General features: G+C 37.3%; 2 protein-coding genes across 2 annotated transcripts in view; one reads left to right on the top strand and one right to left on the bottom strand.

Annotated features, from left to right (window-relative positions):
- Positions 1-1678, bottom strand: part of csnk1da (casein kinase 1, delta a) — a 22058-nt gene extending 20380 nt beyond the window's left edge. Inside the window, exon 1 of the mRNA XM_030141589.1 lies at positions 1603-1678. Coding sequence (XP_029997449.1) covers positions 1603-1678 — 76 coding nt within the window. The remainder of the gene's footprint in view (positions 1-1602) is intronic.
- A 2644-nt stretch (positions 1679-4322) lies between these two features.
- On the top strand, positions 4323-21063 carry engase (endo-beta-N-acetylglucosaminidase). The gene is given in 15 exon segments (XM_030141562.1): positions 4323-4522; positions 6906-6985; positions 8635-8836; positions 11006-11154; positions 11265-11419; positions 11545-11693; positions 11820-11991; positions 13645-13748; positions 13844-13955; positions 14612-14796; positions 14881-15020; positions 17412-17490; positions 18772-18883; positions 19439-19628; positions 19631-21063. Coding segments are annotated over 15 exon segments (2151 nt in total). The 5' UTR covers positions 4323-4415; the 3' UTR covers positions 19846-21063.
- The last annotated feature ends 100 nt before the right edge of the window (positions 21064-21163 follow it).

The raw sequence follows: 21163 nt of genomic DNA, 5'->3' as shown, positions 1-21163 counted from the left end.
CTTCCTTTACTCCTAATAAATTCTGTCCATACTTTATTAAAAAAAAAAAAACACACTTTTTGCACACATTGTCACCTAAATAAAGTGTCTTTGTATACTGTAAGACAAAACCACTCCTGTTTAAGACAAAACCACTCCTGTTTTCATTCCTTTTAGTCTTATTTTAACTTATTACAACATATAAAATGTAAACTATGATGTTTTCCGAAACTATTCCCGTACCAGGAAAATCTCCAACCTCTGCAATCCTAGACATTGGTCATCAATACTATAACATGATGGTTGTTGAACCATATTGTAAGGTCAGAGGTCAGTCTATTCTCCTGTGCATGTTGATTGGATGTCAGTAATGAAGTAATTGGTCCACAGGCAGCAGAAACACTTCATGAATTAACAATGTCTCCCTTCCATTGTTGTTCTGATGACTAATTCTTAAGCTCAGAAATGTGATCAGCTGTTTCAGGCACTGTTGCCAAGACCCCCTCCTCCACTAAGGCCAACAGAGGACGCATTACAGTATGAGGTGGTGCAACTCAGGAAGATGGTATGACGAGCAGAATTCTTCTGCACTTCCCACTATCATCATCATCATCACCATCATTGTAGTCGACCACAGCCACGCATCATTAAGTCACACATCCAAACCCACTCTGTCTATCCAGTCAGCTCCATCTAACCAGCATCTATCTAACCAGCATTGCTAATGTGATTCTCAACCTCTGGCCTTATGGGAAGCTCCAATCAAATTAAAAACAGGACCTGATCAATAAGCCACGGCTCTCCAACCTTTAAAGATGAAACTAGTATTATGTGAACATGTCCCCTCAGGCTCTGAACAAGCAGAAAGATATATTAACCATTTTACTGTCAAAGCCACCTCACTAGGCCATGGCGCCTAATATGAGGAAATACTGACCAACGAACACCTCCCTGGTAACTCAAACATTACATATACCTTTTGTTAATTTGAGATGATTCAGTTCAAAATGTATGATTTTCTGACGACCTCAAGGACAGGCTGCTTTTCAACTACAACTAAGCCCTGTAAACCCATCTAATGTTAACAAGTTGAACCGGCCTACGGTGTTGTGAGGCATTTATTACAGGACAAATGAACTTGGCTTGTCCAACAGTAAAACCTGACCCTGGTGCCCTGCCTCCTGTTCTGTGGTGATAAAGGACATTAAAATATTATGTCAGTGATAAAGACACTCATTAGCATAAGGTCTAGCTAGACATCAGCCATTACGGTTTTCCTTTCTCTGATAAAAACAGCTTATATTTGGAGATTAACTCCAGTTAATTACGGCTAATGAGTATTTATCTACTTGACTACATTTGAAGACAGCCAATTAAATCAAACCATTCAATTTTGGAGCAATCTCATTTTTTCTATTAATTATTTTTACTGCTAGCCTCTATGCTACTCAGACTGCTAGCTTTAGAGCTAATGTTGCTACCACTAAACACTGAACAGCTGACTGACTTTGAGCTCGTTTTGGAAACCCCGGACAGCACCCAGCTGATGAGCTGATACAATTATACCTACAAGGCCACACAAATGGAAACAAACGGACATGAGTTTATTAGGTTGCAACTTACCCAGGTAGATGTCTCCAAATGAACCACTTCCAATTTTTCTTCCCAGCCTGTATCGGTTTCCTACTCTCAACTCCATGATAAGCTATCTGTAATCGGCTAGCAAGCACGCTCGCTAGCTCTAAAATAACAAATAAATTGTCACTTTTCACGTCCAGGCCTGTTTTCAAACAGAATAGACAAAACGCCCAGTAGAGAAAATCTCCTCAGTCAAGGAACTCTCTGTTCTGTACGTTGTCTCCGGATCAAGTCAGCTCCCACAATCTTTCGCCACTTGTTTTAAAATGTTAATAACAACATATCGCGGTAATATTAGGCTTGTTAAAAAGCTTTAAGTGCGAACTTTATGCTCCCGATATTTGGGATGGCGTAGGATTACAATTCTCCAAGGATGAAGATGGATTTTGAAGAGGAGACGTTTCACGACTCGGATAAGATCCTGTCGGTCTTGCTGTCTCTGCTCTCTGTTAGGACCTTGTTTAGTGCTGCCCGAAACCTTACGTAACTTCCGTGTTAGGGATTTGGGCGGAGTCTACCAGAGATCATATTAGTCAAAGATTTACCAATACTACAGATGGAAAAAGCAACAATACACTTAACCCTTTTCACATGTGTAGTGACACCAATACAGCATTTTTGGTGCTCGTTAAGACACTTTTCAAGCTTCCATCACAAGTGAATTTGTTAAAAGGTATCTGGGGACAAATTTAGCCACACTAAAATGTATTTGTAAGTTTTAAAAATTTTTGAAAGGTGCTTTAAATGCTTAAAATTAACAAAATTTTCCTGTCTGTTACAACATTCTGCCAAAACACATTAAATTTTATGTGATGCGATTTTTAATTGTTCAATGTGTGATGTATTAGAAAAAAAAAAAAAAAAAAAAAAATTCCAGTTATTATCTCTACATGTAAAAACAGTCTTAGACAATATCACGCATGAAAGAATGACTTAATTGTTTATCTTCGAATCTTTTGAATAATAATAACCTTAAAGGAAGTTTAAAAAAATAAATAAATAAATAAATAAATAAATAAATAAATAAATAAATATATATATATATATATATATATATATATATATATATATATATATATATATATGTGTGTGTGTGTGTGTGTGTGTGTGTGTGTGTGTGTGTGTGTGTGTATATATACACACACATATATACATATATATAATTGTTATTATATTAAAATATTATATTAAAATATAAATAAAACTACACTTCTTACGTACTGACGTAATAAGACTTAAAACAGACCATGAGGAAAGACAATGTAATTTAATATTCTAGAGTAAATATAACGATAGGAAGAATAAAATCAACTTAAGAGGATAACTGTTTTTTTCAAGCTGTTTACTGTTTGTTTGCCTTTTGAAAAACGTGTTGAAGAATGATTTAGAGTCTGGCGGTGATGCAGAAAAACCTTTTTACCCTGTGTACTTAGTTTCTGTTTCATTATTTATAAATCATAGCTGAATGCAGTTGAGATACCACATTCATCCAGAAGCCTTAAATGTCCTCACTAGTGTAATACCTCCACTCTTAGGGAGCAGCTGTATTTTCTCCTGTCAAGACAAGTTCGCCTCACTCCGCCGTCTTTAACCGTCCTCTCTGTGTAACTTCTTTTATGTGGAAGTAACTAATCTTTACCAAATAAAGGGATCTGGTCTTTCCACATAACAAAAGGTTGGTTCCTTTGTCCGGCAGCCCCCACTTCACCCCCCACGGACACACGGCACAGAAAATCCCACTAAAATTAAGGATAAAATTAAAGAAAACATTTACGTCAAATGAGACACAGCGTGATATAGTTTTTATTCCTATTTATATTTCTTTCAGACTAAATATTCGGAAAGACAATTATATATAATCCATAATTACTATGTAAGGGTATCACGTTATTGGATGTAACAATATATAATACTCTTTTCTATTCAAATTAAGGAATATAACACGATCATATTCTGGTAACCTGTTGTTTCATAATTGCTGGAACATGATGTTTACACGGTTTTATTTTATTTTAGTACACATTTAAAATATTCAGACGGCCTTAGGAAAAAAAAAAAAAAAAAAAAAAAAAAAAAAAAAAATATATATATATATATATATATATATATATATATATATATATATATATATATATATATACAATAAGCTTTAATAGAAATTAACTGCATGGAGCCTACAGACAAATGTAGAAGCCATCTTTTTTATTTATTTATTTATTTTTATTGATGTTGTTTATACTACTAATATTATTTACTAACTTCATTATACTTTTATAATTATTCACTATTGCCATTTAAGCTATTAATTGTAATGTATATGTGGAAGAATGTATTTTGTTTCTATTCCCATAATTTTCCTTTAGTCCAATATATTATAATTATTGCAATAATATTTCTGTTTTTTTTTTTTTTTTGTCTTTCTTGTCTTCTCTTCTGACTTTGTTCTGATGTTCTTATGTGTTAGGTGATGATGTTACTGATTGTATATTGTTTTTCTTTTCAGTTGTTTATATTTCCGTGTATTTTTTGTGTTATTTTTTTACTAATAAGTCTTACACTGAAAAGAGTTTTTTAAAAAAGCAGTACATTAAATAACATTTATTTATTAACCGTTTATTTATTTTTGCGTGTTTTTTCTCCTCACTCGGTGCATATTGTGCTTTTATTGTGAAGGGCAGATACCGGAAGTTATCCGTGGTTTCGTTCTCGTGGGTTATCGGTGTTTAGAGGTTCCTTACTCTTTTTTTCCGGCTACAGTTGTGGAATAATTGCGAGTTTTCTCCGTTCATTTGAATGAAATGTCGGAGCCAGGGGACAGAGTCAAATCTGAGCTACGGAGGAGAAGAGAGGACGGAGACATGGAGAACGGTGTCGGAGGGAAAAGGAACAAAAGAGAACCGAGCCGGTACCGAAACTGAAACACCCTACTTTAACTGTCTTTACTTTGGCTTTATCTTCAGTTTTCTATTAACATGTCAGCAGTGTCATGGGAACCTTTAGTAATGGCCAGTGTTGAATCAACATCAGGGATTACTACATTAGAGCTGCAGCCATCGATTATGTTTGAAATCGATTAATCTACCGATTATTTTCTTCAATTCGATTAAACGCGTATTGAAAAAGGTGAACGAAATAGTAAATATGTGAAACAGACATGTCTGAAAATGACAAATAACTTGTGCACTACAGTCTTCAACACATAGATATTTCATGTTGTAATGTCTTTTATGTCACTTTTTTTCTTGTCACATCTTTCATCCTGGTTTGTTCTGCTGCATCATCTATGTCTTCTTCATCCATACCTTTTACATATTTTTTTCTTGGTATGTCTATAACATTGTTTTCATCATATTGCATCTTTTATGTTGTTTTTATCATGTTTTGGGGGGCCTTTTTTGTGTAGTTGTATCTTTTGTGCCTTTTGTGTCTTTTACATAATTTTAACCTTCTAACAGCTTTTATGTCAGTTTTGTGTTGTATTTTTATACTATTTTTACCTTGGTTTTTTTTTTTTTTAAATGTCTTTTTCATCTGTCTTTCATGCTGTTGTCACCCTGTTTCCTTATTTACACTAGTTTGTCTTGTTTTGTCTTTTATGTGTTTTACATCTGATTATATCTTTTAAACATCTGTCTCATATTGTTGTGCCTTCTACTCCACTCTACTTTCATCTTGTGCCCTATGCACCATTTTTGTCTAGTTGTGTCTTATACATTGCCGTTATTTTACAAATAGTCTACCAAAAAAAATCACTGTCTTGTTTCTTTAACTTTCAGTTTGGACCAAATATAAACTTTTGAAATGGAAATAAATAATGATTTGGTATTTGTCGTGACAGTTATTAAAAAGACTACAGACTCAGATACATTTTAAGGCCACACCACCCTGCTCTTTTGAGTATATTTATATTTTTGGTGAAAATAGATTATTAGATTTTCTGCCACTACCTCTGTAACGTAGTCCATTTACAATGACTTTAAATACTTTTCATGTTATGCTTGTATGTTGTTTTGTGTTTCATTACTTAGTGCAGTTGGTAGATACATTTATACTAGGCCTATTACGGTACACAAAATTTTCGGTTCGGTGCGTTTTCGGTTTTGAAAGCCACGGTTCAGTTTTTTTTCTGTTCGGTATGGGAAGAAAGAAAACCCCTCAAAATGTCTTTAATGCATTTATAAATTTTTGAACATTTTTCCCCCAATTTTTGGAGACAATAGAATATAGAAAAGCAGGAATAATATAATTCTGCTGCTACAAATCAAATATAAAATAAAATAAATTATTAATATTACTAAATGTATTTTAAACATTAGTATCACACTTTTCCCTGAAAGGTAGTTTTGAACAAACAACAAAAATCAAATTACAGTTCTGTCAGTTCACATTCTGCATAAAAATAACAACAAAAATATTCCACATGAAGTGCAACAATAACAAGATGGCAAACTCAGATTGGACGGTCCATAACTAAAGTAACTAACGCTGGCGTGAAACAAAAGTGAAACTTTACATACTTTTAATGTCCATCTCCTGGGTTCTATTCCTCTATTATACAGCGTGTGTGTGAGAGAGAGAAACAGACAGACAGACAGAGCTAGTGTCAGTGTTTGAGAACTGTAGCATAGTTCATAGGTGGCAAACAACGTCCGTCTTATTACTGTGGCTTTCCCTGTTGTTGTCTTTCACTGGGACCTGATGTGATCCCAAATGGGATTGCAATGATGGCGGAGGGTCTTCAATCTCTTCCTTACAGGTTGACATCATTTTTGATGTTGTTTTTTTTACCTCATATCAGCTGCTATTTCATATTTTGGGTCAATGTGCGCTCCTTCAGTATGTCTGTGTGGAACTTGCGCGGATTTAAAGTTCCGCATCAAACAACATCTTTTGTTCCTTTTTCTTTTTCTCAACATACTGTGCCGTTTTGGTACAGCTGTGTACCGAACTGAACAGGTGTGTACCGAAATGGTTCAGTTCAGTATGTGTACCGTTACAGACCTAATTTATACAGTATAATAAGGGGTACTCAAAGGCTTAAATTCTTTAATACTTTTTCTTTCAGCATTTTTGTAGAAAGAAAACAGAAATATAATCAATCAATAAAGTCAATGCAGAAGGGGGTGCTGCTAGATTGTTTCATCCCCATGTTCAACTAAAGCTTCACCTGACTGACCTCAGACAGAGTTTTAGTTCTCACTGAAGAAAAAAACAAGTAGAGTCATGAAAGCAACATGAAGAGGAAGGTGATTTTCCAAGTGATTATGACATGTTTTTCATCGTTGCAGGTTGGAGTCTTGTTTGGATCAGCCCATGGATTCTGACAGTATCCATGAAGCTGTGACATACGGGGACTCAAAGCTGCCAGGTACGCTGATGCACTAACTCAGCTGTAGCACTGAAGCAGATGTTAAAGAAGGACAGAAGGGTCAGTGAAAAGGGGATTTGTGAAATGAACAAATCTAAAGACTTCTAAGACAAACAGCAACTGGTCATCAGCATAGAGTGATACTTAATATTCTGTATTCTTTCTCCAATAACTGTGATTCAAAGACCAAACTGAAAAGCAGGGGGCTCAGAGGATGACCCTGGAGGGCTCCTCTGTGTAGAGTGAACAGTTTTGACTGATGGGAGTTAGTGTGTATTGAAGGCATGATTATAGTATCAACCCATATCAACCCTCGCGGACCCTGAGGTCCTCCGGCACTGGCCTTTTAACCATACCAAAACCCAGAAAAAAAACCCACGGTGAGGCAGCATTTAGCCACTATGGCCCCCACCTGTGGAACAGCCTGCCGGAGAGCCTCAGGACTGCAGAGACTGTTGTTATTTTTAAAAGAAGATTAAAGACACACCTTTTTAATCAGGCTTTTAACTAATTTTTTAAACTCTTCTTGTTCTTATTTTGTTTTATTTATCACTGATACTTTATCTATTCTATTTTATTTATAATCTTACGTATTTTACTCTTGGTACTGTATTTATTTTATTTTATTTATTCTCTTAGTCCCATGTTATGCTTTTAGTCTTTAGCTTTTAACGCCAGTGTTTCCTCAGGGGGGTCCTCCACACTGGGAGCTGTGTCTGGTCTGCTAGTGGGGGTACTGTCCTTGGGTCCCTTTGGTCCGGCTGGCTGGGGGTCCTCCCTTCGATATGGGGGTCTACCTGTCTGTCGGAGTCGGGGGGCCTGGGTGCTGGTCCCCCTGATGGCACGGCCTGCGGCTCCTCCCAGTGTGGACGGCCCCAAAGGTGGCGTTTCCTTGATCCTCAGTGCTATGCCATGTCTCCCTGTTGTGTGCGTGTGCGTGTGTAAGTGTGTGGGCGTGTGTGTGTGTGTGCGTGTGTGCGTGTCTAGTATGGAGGGTGGGAGGGAGGGGTTTCTTTGTAATTGTTTTTCTGTTTTTATTGTGTAATTGTTTTTAATTCTGTAAAGCACTTTGTGTTGCATCTGTGCATGAAAAGCGCTTTATAAATAAAGGTTGATTGATTGATTGATTGATTGATTGATTGATTGATTGATAGTCATTTAATCCATGAGGATGATTTGGACCAAAACGAAATTTGTCAAGACTTGCAAACAAGTATTCATGAAATACTTTTAAAAGTTTAAAATCTAAAAGCTAAATATATCTTCAGGATTGTTGGGTTGTATGTTTTGTATTTAGGTTATCTTCATGTCCTATGAGATGACATTTGCACTTTTTTACAAATAGTAAATCTAATAGCAGCTCAAAATAATGTAACTAAAAATATCTGACTTTTCAAAGGAATTTTATTAGTCATAACAATGGATCTTCATCATATGTATTTACTATAAAATAGACCAAATATTTTGTCCCTATAATTCACAGTGTATTTTATTAAGAATTCAAAGGAAGTTAAATTTTTCTAACAGTTATACATATATATATTCAAATATTCTATTAGTTTATTTTTTACATTTCATCACTTTTAAATGTAACTAAACCATAGGGACGCAGCCCGTGCCTCATGTATTTCATTGTGTCTCTGTCACAGTCCAACATTATGACCCTGACACCACTGAACCAGTCATCTGTGGTCTCCAGACTCTGGAGGAACTGTTGTCATGGAAACGGAGTGATGCCAACCCCTTCAATGTTGCGTCAGTCCCCCTGGCTCCGCGGGAACCCTCTCTGGCCAGTACTCCACGCAAAACTTTGGTGTCTCATGACATGATGGGCGGGTACCTGGATGACAGGTACATATACAGACTTCAGACCTGTTATTAACATCACTCAGACCCAGAGCCACATGGCCAAATAAGTTTAAAAAGTTCCTGTTTTCCATGATGGCATGGTAACACTATGCAATGCCTGTAGCAATATACACATGCTATGCATACATGTAACCAGAAGAACATTTGCTAAAAGCACAACAGAACTAAATGTTGGAAAACAGAACATAATCCAAACAACAGTCCTGAAATGGTCAAATCTGTAAACCAGTCTAACAGTCTGAGACCAGCATATGTCATGAATAATTTAATAAAACAACAGACCAATCAGACAAACAAGTGCTAAGCTAACACTAAACAGATCCAACAGTACAAGGATTATTTCTCTACCATTAAAACTCACTAAATGAGTTAAAGAAAAGTAAAAATAAAGGTTACATAATGAAAAGAATATTATGAATGTTGTTTTACCTTTGTTGGTTTCTGGTCATAACTTGGTTTTATATGAATGAAACTTCTGCTATCTGCTAATCCAATGGTTTGTGTTTCATTGAAATGATTCTGGCTGAAAACAAAATGACCAGGGCTTAAGATAAAACATGATTCAAAAAAGTTTTCTTTACTAATTTAATACAGCTCAACTCAAACAACAAGTGGTACCAGGCACAACAAACCCCGCCCCTCACACGTATTGTATCTTATTTTGGCATTGATCCAGTTGATGTCATCATGTCTATGCATGTGCTGATGTCAGCATAGACATAGACAGCGTAGACAAATTTCGGCCATTATAAATAAATGGGGGGGGAAAAAAGATTTTAAAAATTCATAAAAAATTTAACTTTGACCTACTTCTCCCAACATGTAATCATATCATATCATATTCTGGGTCACTGGCAATCTATAACCCTAATTTGGCATGAATTCAACCAATAGTTTTGCTGCTAAAGTGTTAAACAAACAAATGAAGAAACAAACCGAACCAAAAGCAATACCCCTTGCCTTCCCTTCATGGGTCAATAAGTAAAAACTAGGGCCCCGAGTCCCTAACAAGCAGCACCTACATGGGTGTTAATATGCATGATCTGTCACAGAACAGACATTTAAATGAAATAATACATGAATATATTACCAATGCATGGATCACAACAAACACAATGCATTTTCAATTTCTGTTCAGCAAGAAACACCTTCAGAGGATTCACTAACTTTAATCTCCATAAAGCAAAAACATGATTGTTTAAATGAATTCAACATGTTGTCCAACCCTCAGACCACATTTGAGGGTGGACTGGGATTGTGAACAGAAATGCATCCTAGGACAGACTGAAGGCCTGTCTATTCAGCTCAGTCCAGTAATGGTGTCATATTGAAGTGTTTTAAAGGCACATGAATATTTCAGAAAGCCCACATTGACATAGTACATGTACTTGATATGAGCTGTGATGCCTTAGCGCTCCTAAACAACACTCAACCACATTTCTTCCTTCATGTGAGGAAGTAGAATATTAACAGTCATTTTTATTGACGATATTACATTAATAGATTACTTAAAATCATGTTGAGTTAGTTTGTTTTTTGTGTTGTCATTTGGCTTAGGTGGTGTTTGGGTTCTAGTATTTTCTTTAAGTTTTCCAAAAACTCAAAGTACACGGTTATGAAGTCTGGATATCCTTCTGCAAGAAGGTTTCATACTTTACAATAAAAAAACCCATCATTTTGCATAATGTTAATTGTCATATAAAACCACCCATAACATCCTAAAACTGTAAAGGGACAAAGAGGATTAAATAATTGTTCATTTTTTTCTTTGTTTTTGATAAAGCTTTCAAAAGCATGTCTGTTAAATGCGATACCTTTTACAACATCCAAAATGCCTGCAGGAAATAAAAAATTGTACTACATTTGACACAACCTAAACATGTATGTGCTTGTTTATTTGTATATAGAGCAGAAAAGATCTGATTACACGCAATTACCAAAGATGCATTCAAATGCCTGGTGTGAACAGACAAACTTTGAGCTGTTCATGACCATGAAAAGCACATGCAACAGCACGATGAGGATGGAGAAATGAAATGTTCCAATCCTTTATTTATTTATTTATTTGTGCATAAGAAATACCAAGTAACAACTGTGACACATATGATTGCAGTGTGTGTTTGACTGGGTGGATGCTGCTGTGTTGTTCAGGTTCCTCCAGGGCTCAGACTCAGAGGCACCGTATGTCTTCTACCACTGGAACTGCATTGATATATTCAATTACTTCTCACACATCTTGGTGACTATTCCACCTGCAGGATGGACCAATGCTGCACACAAACATGGAGTCGCTGTTATAGGTGAGCAGAGAACCCAGAGTATGACAGAACTGGGACCATCTTGGTAATGGTGGACATTTTTTTGCGGTCTGACTATCTGACCATGTGCGCTGGATTTGCCTGTTTTCCAGGGACGTTCATCACAGAGTGGACTGCTGGAGGTCTGATGTGTGAGGACTTCCTGAAAGGGGAGGAGTCATACCGAGCAGTGGCTGACAAGTTAGTCCAGATCAGCCACTGTTATGGGTTCGACGGCTGGCTCATTAACATCGAAAACACCCTCACTGTGAGTTAGATGTTCACATTCAGATGCAATAACTTTTGGTGATGCTCTGAATTTAGTTTTAAGTCAAAAATGAACAAAAATGTTCCAGTAGTTGAACCTTATTGTCTGCTGGCTTTTGTCGGTAGGAGGTTGCTGTGAAGAACATGCCATTGTTCCTGCGCTATCTGACAGACCAGATGCACGAGCGAGTGTCTGGCAGCCTGGTTCTGTGGTACGACAGCGTGGTTGACAATGGACAACTGAGATGGCAGAATGAACTCAACCAGTCCAACAGGTAGAAACACCAGGACATGTATCCATAGACCTTAAACAGTTCAAGTCCTTTCAAAAAATCAATGACAGCATGAAGGGATTAAAAAACACACCTAAGCAGTGTTGCATGTTGGTGTGATCACAACAGGATTTTCTTTGAAGCTTGTGATGGTTTGTTCACAAACTACAACTGGAAAGAGACAAGTCTGGAGTTCATGAGTGACTACAGCGCCGCCCAGGGTCGTCAGGCTGATATCTACGTCGGCGTGGACGTGTTTGCACGAGGTGATGTGGTGGCAGGAAAGTTTGAAACGAATAAGGTAAGAAATGAGTGAATGAGGATGAGTTAGTAGACACTTCGCTCAGAACGAATTAGTATCAATGGAGCAAAATGGTGATCGAAAGTATGAAAATAAGATGTAACTGAAAATTAATGTTGAATTCTGAAAAGTACCATGTATTCAAAATTAATTTAAAAAACACTCATAAATAAGATAAAGTGTGTTAAGTTTGATTCATTCATTTTCTGATCCTTGAGAAAGTTGCAGTTTTCATTTTAGTAAGAGTTCAAGATCACAGCTTGAAGTGTCAGTTCGATCTTTTTTTTTCTCTATTATTATTGTTTTTTTTCTTATCTTAACTATACTTTTGACCTGGATTTATCTCCATAGGTCGGCTTTTTCTGGAACAGAATAGTTGGGGGTTGAAAATAATACAGTGCATCCATGTTTTGGTTAAACAACCCCCAGTACTAATGATTGTACTGAAAGATGCAATGAAATGATAATAAACCAGGCTGTTTTCAACACTCAAGTGTACCTCATTAATTCACTCATCAGCCAAAAAACATTGGAAAACAATGGTTTAATCTTTAACAATGAGTATGTTTACATGTGCGCTAAAATTCGACAAGTATTCCTAATTTGACCTTATTTTGACAGGTGTATTTCACTTGGATGTTCTGAATTAAACTCTTCAGAAAATTGAGCCTTTTACAGTTTAGACATGTTACAAATGCTGATATTACGCTGCTTTTATGAGGACATATACAGTTGTGGAAAAAATTATTAGACCATCAAAAGTCATCAAAAACACTGGTTATGCAATCAAGTACTAACTCCTGTGTGTATCATGTGACTAAAACAGACAGAAAAGAAAACATGAAATGCATAAAAGCACTGTTTTTGGCAGTACAATGCCATAGCTACTGATGTAAGAACTTAAGTGATTTTGGTTATTATCAAGAAAACCATGGAAAATGGCTAGATATCAGCTCTTAAATTAAACTCTTACAAGCTATTTTTGTTGTTATCATTATATTTGTCCAAACAAATGTACCTTTAGTTGTACCAGGCATTAAAATGAACAAGAAACTGAAGAAAACAAGGGGTGGTCTAATAATTTTTTGTGCAAAAGTACATATACATATACTTATACATATACACATACATGACAAATACAACCAAATTAGTGGACAGCTTTTACTGCAGGTTATCACACGCTGGCCCTGTCATGGTTTGCTGAGGTAAAGACAGAGATCTACTCTGAAGAAAAGTCCACATTTTTGATTGGAGAAAGAAACAGACTTACTGTTAAACATGATGACAGAAGATATCCATGGGTTTATGAGTAAAAGCAAATATCTAAACACTGACATTTTCCAGAAGGTTTCTGATGGAGGTCACAGTCTTTCACCAGTGGAATACTTTAGAAACATTCTTTTTAATGGGGTCTACACTTAATGGAGCAATGTATTTGAAAGGCTTATAATATTATACTCTTTGTCAAATTTCCATCTGAAAAGTAACTAAAGCCATCAAACAAATGTAGAAAATTAGACATGTAGATAAGGTGTTGTGGAGCAGAAGAATAAAGCTACATAAAACAGAAATACTCAAATACTGACAAATTCTACTTCAATGTAGTACTCGACTAAAAGTACATAATGGTGTACCTTTTGTTTGTTTTGTCAGGCCCTGGAAATAATTCGAAAGCACAACTTCTCTACAGCCATCTTTGCTCCGGGCTGGGTGTATGAGACTCAGGACAAGACGGAATTCCGCCACAATCAGGACAGGTGAGAGCAGCATGGGGTTAAAAAACATGACTGATGTTTAATGGGAAAAAAGAAAGAACATAGTGGGATTGTGACAGAGACCATGTTGTGTTCAGGTTCTGGGCTCTTCTGTCGGACCACCTGTACATCCATCGGCCAGTGTCTCCTCTCCCATTCATCTCCTCCTTCTGCCAGGGCTTTGGGAAGGCTGTCTACTGGAGGGGACAGGTACAGACAGACCTGGAATCTGGTCATCCCACTCAAACATGTCGACAAAGGTTCTTCTTGGTCAGGGGTCAGAAAGCTTTATAATCTAAAGAGCTATTTTCGACTTGAAAAGGAAGAAAGAAATCTGTCCAGAGCCATGAAAAAAATATTTCTGCCCATCTACATTTCACCATGAGGGGGCTACTCTGCTGTAAACTACTTGTGATTAGTTTGTTTTAACTTTGCTTTTCCATTACAATTACAATTTTAACATTACAAGAAAAATTTTTATAGATTTTTACTTAATTGTGTTTTTGAGAAAAGCTCCACTCCCATTTGTATAGGGTTACTTTTAAGCAGATTACAAATACAAATTGAGTACCTTGAATTTAATTTGACAAAAATGTACTGTGATACATTTTGGTTGGTATACTGTGAAAAATGATTTTATTCTGTGTATAGCCTGCACATTTTTGCTGATGGACAATGATAGAATAGATTTATGCCAACAACAATGTTAAAAAGTAAGGATTCATTCAGTTCATTCAAAATGATCCTTAGGTTTTTTGACAAAGCCAAAGGGAGCCATAGAGAGAGGCTAAGGAGCTACATTTGGCCATTGGCTGGAGACCCCTGTGCTTGGTCCATGACTGCAGTTTTATTTTGCATGTGTGCAGCGGGAGAGGAAGGGGAACTGGTTCAACCTGAGTGCACAGCACATCCAGCCGTTGTACCACACCAGTGTGGAGAACCGAGGGTGGATGAGGAGCCGAGGCTGCCCAGAGGATGCCTGGGATGGGGGCTGCTCATTGCTGATGGAGGGCCTCATCCCCCAAAATCAAACTGCTCCTGTTTGTGCCAAGTGTGTGTCCAGCTGTTCACCAAGGAATCAGATCATCTATGTTGATTCCTCTGTTCATGTGGACCCTCTTCTGTTCTGTGTCAGGATGTTCTCCCTCCATGTCCCCCTGCCGTCCACCAGTCTACTGGTCCTCATCTATAAGGCCTCTGCTGGGATCCGTGTATCTCTGCAGCTGAAGACCACAGATGCCAGTCAGACACACACTGATGTCCACCATGTCAAACGTAAGCTTTTCCTGATTTTTTTTTTTTTTTTTTCCAAAGTTTAGAGGGGCTTTACACTAAACCCAAGAAACACTTTGTAATGCATGTAATTTGGATTTTGACTTCCGGGTTTGATGTTTGTAAATTCCACCAAGAAATACATTTATTAACAATTTAATTTATTGAGTTGTCAAATTTTGTTACTTTTGTTACCAAGTAGTGAAGTCTGATATTGCGGTCAACTGAACCTCAACTTCCATTCCAGTCACAAAATCATGAAAATTCCCCTTAAAAGCCAGTATTTGGTTTGTCTTTCTGGGGCTTTTTAGTGAATGAGGAAATAATTATGGTACACTCAAACATAATCACTTTAATGCTGGAAGCCGTCCATCCTGGGTTAGGGTTAGGGTTAGGGTCCAGCCTGAGTTACTGTAGAACCATGACCTGCAGAGGGATTCCACTCCCACTGTGGACATAAACCATTTACATTTTCAGGTGATTAGACCCCAATGAAAACATATCTGAGTATTTATTACATAGACTGGAGTTTCTGTTCTTAGATTCCACTGAATCTTATGTGCCTTTAAAGTTCTGTTCAGACTTTGTCACACCACAGAAAAATGTGTTGTGTGGCCAACCAGCCAAATATGGATTATAAAAAAGTAAACAAAAAAGTGAATATACTTTAGTAAAGTTTAGGTCTGAGGTTCCAAATGCGATCCAGTATAATTTCTGGGTCAGTACATATGGGTTGATTGTGGATGGCAGGAGATCTCTGAAAATCTTTTTGAATTTTTCAAGTCAGCTCTGTCTCCTTTGATAAATCGACCACAAATTTGAGCCTAAACAACTATATTCCCACTTGAAAAAATCTTTAATGAAACATTTTATTTTAGAATTACTAATGTATATTTTTGAATTTCATTCTCATCAGTAGTTGCTTGTAGCTTCAGTTATGCTGTTGATGATGTCACTGTAGTTCACACTGTGTTGCTATGACGACCAGCCATACCGAGTTAGTACTACTATAACCGACAGTACAAATGGAACATGGCAACGCCAAAACCGAACCATGTTGATGCGAGTTCATCCGATAAGCCAGGGGAGAAGTTGCATTAGTCTTCCTCAACCTAAGGGAGACAATGAAACCCAGGCAGCTCTAAAGATCTAGTGGAAACCATGTATATTACACCTAAATTATACCCATTTAACTGTAGCTCATTGGCTCATCTTCGTCGCTGTAGTCGTCGCCGTATTCATCGTCGTATTTGTCATCGTATTCATCGTCGTATTCGTTAGCAATTTCTTCAAACATCTTCTCTGACGAAACAACTGGTCGGATTCATTTTACATTTTTTATGTAGCTTCCTTGGGACAATGTCTACAAAGTTTGTTCACAGTTTTGAGATATTTTGGTTTGCCAACTTTTGATGAATTTTTCAAATATTAAAAATTTGTGTTTACTTATAATAGTCCATATTTTGATGTCGTATAAAATGGAAATGGTTTGAGATATCAATATAGTTACTAATGAGCACTGATAGGAAGTCATATGTGGACTTTCATTTAATTAGTTATCGTCCAGTGAAAGTACCACCCACTTCTTTTGGGAAATTGATCTCCTGCATCAAGATCACAGGACTCTAACATAGAGACAACCTCACAAATTCAACATGTCATTGATTCTTAATAAAACATGTCGGTGAGCTACAGGGCCATTGGTCCCATTTTTATGAGTTGCTTTTTAGTTTGGATTCAAATTAATAAACGATTAATTGTGGTAATTGGGTTTTTAATGTATTAAACCACAAAAATCATACAGTAACTTAAAGTAACTCAAGTTTTTGTCAAGGGTGCCTGGTGGCTTTGAAAAGAGCAGTGTAAGGGCTTCAGAAAGCACTGTGGGAGGTAAAACTATACACTCAATACAGCATCCATTCAGACTGATACAGATTGATTGTAGGCGGATAAATGTGTTTTGCTGCATGGCTCAGCTTCCATGTCAGGACTCTTGTCTGAATGGGTTTGTAACATGCAGCCTCCCTGAAATGTCAATACTGCTACAGTGTTTTTTCCTATTTGTCCAAGTTCATAAGCTGTATCCTTGCCCAGGATAACATTGCTGTGATCAAGTGGAAGAGTGTTGCTCATGTGTTCCGTATCGTTCCAGTGTGAAGGGAGGGTCAGGCTTATTCTGGCATCAGCGCGTCGTTGAACCATTTCTGAGCCGCCCTAAAAAAGACAAACAAAACTAATGTAAAACACTTCAACAGTCCCAGTCCACTGTTCAGTACCACATAATTCACAGTCTGATCGCATGTTTTTAAGTATGTTTTAACATGTATGATGTAATTATATGTAAATAATGATCGCTGTCCATAGACGCTCAGTGTAGATATGTGTTTCCTCTAGCTCTGGACGAAGGCCACCAGCTGGTCCGACAGTTCTCTGAGCTCTGTGGCGACTTGGATCCATATGGGTGGACTGTGAGGTAAGACCCTTGGATCAGCCCTGGCCACAAAGAATAATTTTGGAAAAACACGTAAAGTTGGGCTCATTCACAGTGGAAAGTCCAAACCGGTAAAACAGGGAGAGCCTGTTAGTGATGACTCTGTTCTGGATTGCAGTAAAGTATGATTGTGTGACAGGTAGACAACGTACACAGACAATAAAAACATCCAACATAATACAAGAAGAATCAGCAACATCTGGAACAGTTCAGTTCATTCAAACACAGTTAGATAGTCAACATATTCATGAACCTGAACAGATGGAGAGAAACTAAATATATCAATAAAACATTCATAAAGAGGTGTGGGAAACAAAAATTGGACAAAGACAATAAAATAGCAACAGGTAATCTTGCTAATTTAATAGCTTTTTGTTCATAAATAAATGTACTATTATCTATACATTTTCATGTCTTTATTTTAAAACCAGAGAACCAAAAAGTTTAAAATGACTGAAAACTATCACTGGAAGTTACTTAAAAATACAATCTGATGATCAGTCTTAAACTCATATAAAAGTGAAAAATATAGTAGTAAGTTTTATTTTTATAGTTACATGTACATGCAGGGAATTTTGGTAATCAAAATGAACAGAACAGAGACTCTTACTAAGTCTGTCAAAGCTGATAAAGTTACACTTGATAGCTGATGAGACCTGGTCTGAAATGTAGCAGGGTCAGACCAAGAACAGCCTTTAAAATAGTAAAATCCTAAAGTTCCTTCCAGGGTTATATTAGAGCAGCACCGGTCAGACTTTCCTGGACTGCTGTCAGACTTAGACTGGACGTTCCAGATGCAGCTGAGTTCAAGGGGCTGTGTTGTAGATGGATGAAGCCTTAGGTGGAATCTAAACTACAGTCACTGTTTCCACATCTCAGAATTTAAAGTGTAAATAAGGTATCCATGGTTTTCCAGCTCTGGAACATGACCTGACTGTTACCAGCATGACTCATGGTGATGAGTATCTGCCAGATACGGTGGCAAAGCTAAGATGACCTGGGATAACCCCGATTACATCATCAGGTGTCCTTTTGTTTGAATTAGGAAAAATATATGAGGGTGAGATAACAGGTGTGTCGGGCTTCACTGTGTTTGACTGAGCAGGAGGAAATACTTCACATGTTGAGTCATTATGAGTGTGGAGTTTATACCTTCATGCCAGTTTACAGTCATTATCCTCTCACTGTTACCACTGAGCTGTTGGATTCCATTGCAGAGCTGTGTAAATCCAGTTGTATGTGTCTTTGCCGATCTGTGTTGAGGTGCTCTCGGTTGGAGGAGGGTGGATGTATCCTTAGAGAGGTGGGTGTCAGCATCCAGAGGGACGGAGAACCTCAGGACACAGCATTCAGCTGCAGAATCGGTGAAATCATGGTGAGAAAGCGCAGGCTGTTGGCTTCCCAAACCAAAACAACACTCAGGAAATCTGTCATTCTTACACATGTTTGAAAAGTAGCAGTAGTAAAATTAAATGAGTATTGTAATATCAGCAGGGATTTCAACTTCAGTGTTCAACATCCATCAGCTCTGTCTCAACTGTGTGAATTTTCACCTCCACTTCCAGGGGTTTCAGAGCACTTCATTTGACATTTTTGTAATAGCACGTGTCCTATCACATCACTTTGGCATTTAATTAGCATGTAATTAGCATTCAACCACTTCTTAGCTTAACTTTCTGATACTGTTAAGTGATAAAGAGTGAAAGTGTAGATTAATGTTGAAACATGGAACTACCTTTATTATTACCATATTTATGTACAGAGGTTTTATTAAGTGATAAATGATATGAATGAAACTTTTCTTTTTCCGAATGTTACCTCATGTACCTTGATTGATGGTGGTTCTTTCTAATTGTAAATGTAATCCAACCCCACTGGTGTGTTTTATGTTTTAATGTGTTGCTGACCTTAACTCCATCTCCTCCATCAGGTTCTGGATGCGGCCCATCTGCAGACTCCCCCCCAGCTGCTCCAGGGGTTGTGTATTTATGATGTGGTGTGGTTGCGAGGTGCCGGACCCTCAGCCGAGTCCAGCTCCCCCTGCCTGCACCTCAATGCCACCCTGCGCTGGGATTACCCATCAGAGCTCGTACGTCACTTCAGGGTGTACTGGCGTCGACTGAGGGGCCCGATCCCAGAACCCCCCCAGGTCAACTGGTGTTGGTGGCCCGGGCATATTCCAACCCCTTCAGGGTGACGGAGTTGGCTGTTCCAGATCCACCAGGTCTGCTGGAGCTGGTGGTGGAGCCGGTGCTGACCAAAGGCTTCCTGATCCCGGAGAATCACTGGGGAAGAAGAAGCCTGAGCTACTCAGAGGAGCAGCTTGGACACAAATAGAGAACTTTACAATAATGGAACCATGGCAGCCCCTCTGGGCAGGCCTGTCAGAAAAATCATGGCAGATATTATACAAGTCTGCATGAATTCCATGGTTTACATTGTTGAACCCAATTAGCCAACTCAGCTGTGTGTGTTTTTCAGACACTGACAGGAACTACTCAATTCCTAATGTTGTTAAAACCTATAAATGTACTGGATAGAAGTGTAAAACATTTATAGATCTGATGTAACTCAGTTGTTGGCTTCAAAGTTTTGCTGAAAACAGATCTGAGTCAAACAAGTTTCAGAACAAACTGATACTGAAGTGTTTACGGTGACTGAACTGTCACTGGCTGCAGTTAACATCAACCATTGTTTTGAATGAGTGTAAATACATATTTGACAAACCTATAAAACTGATTAGATTATAAAGTTAATTAGAAGTTACTTTTATAGAACTTCATTACAGTACAAATTGCAGACAGTATTTGGACGGATACTGCTGTTAAGTGTCACTTTTAGACAAGTGTTAAATTGACTTGAAACCTGGATCTCAAATGATGTTGATCAGTGCTGTGTTAAATCTAATGTCATATTTGCACCAGCAAACACATATGCAGTATTCTTCTATGGAATGCTGAACACTTTCTGTAGGTTTAGCAGTGTGCTGCTTAAGAACATGGTAAATATTACCAATACAAGAGTCAATAAATTCTGAATTTAAAACCAAATTTGCATTTATATAGTAATGCAATAATCATATTTCTTATTTCATATCATGCATAGATGCATATTATATTAGCTTACCAAAATAATACAGTACTGCACGCAATGATTGAAGGAACATGAAATATTTTTGCAAAGATCATTTTGATCATATATGATATATTCATAATATACTGTACATCAGTCTGTTGCTGATTTTAAAATTATGGAAGAAAAGGGTTTGACTGAATAATACATATCACATACATTTCAGTTTGATAAGCTGTATTTCCAGACAGAAAAAAATCTTCTGCACAGTAGTTGAGAGTAAGATCATAGTATGAAATAGATCGGATTTGTGTGTTCAGTGAATTAAAAATAAATTTCATTTATGCTGTACTGACATATGTTATGTGGTTTATTTCATTGTAACTTCAGTGACAGTCATGTAAAGCTTTTTTATTATACTTTATCCTCTCTTTCATGTTCTTTAATCTCTTTGTGTTGATGTGAGGAAACCTTATCTCTGCATGCCTGATCATCCAGTTCAGTGAGACAGATTAATCATTCTTAAAAGGAGCTGGAAACAAAACTGCATGTGTTCGCCTTAACCTTAGTTACTGTTATGATT

The sequence above is a fragment of the Sphaeramia orbicularis genome, chromosome 8 (genome assembly GCF_902148855.1).
Source record: "Sphaeramia orbicularis chromosome 8, fSphaOr1.1, whole genome shotgun sequence".
In the NCBI taxonomy this organism is placed as follows: Eukaryota; Metazoa; Chordata; class Actinopteri; order Kurtiformes; family Apogonidae; genus Sphaeramia; species Sphaeramia orbicularis.
This window is presented reverse-complemented; position numbering and strand designations above follow the sequence as displayed.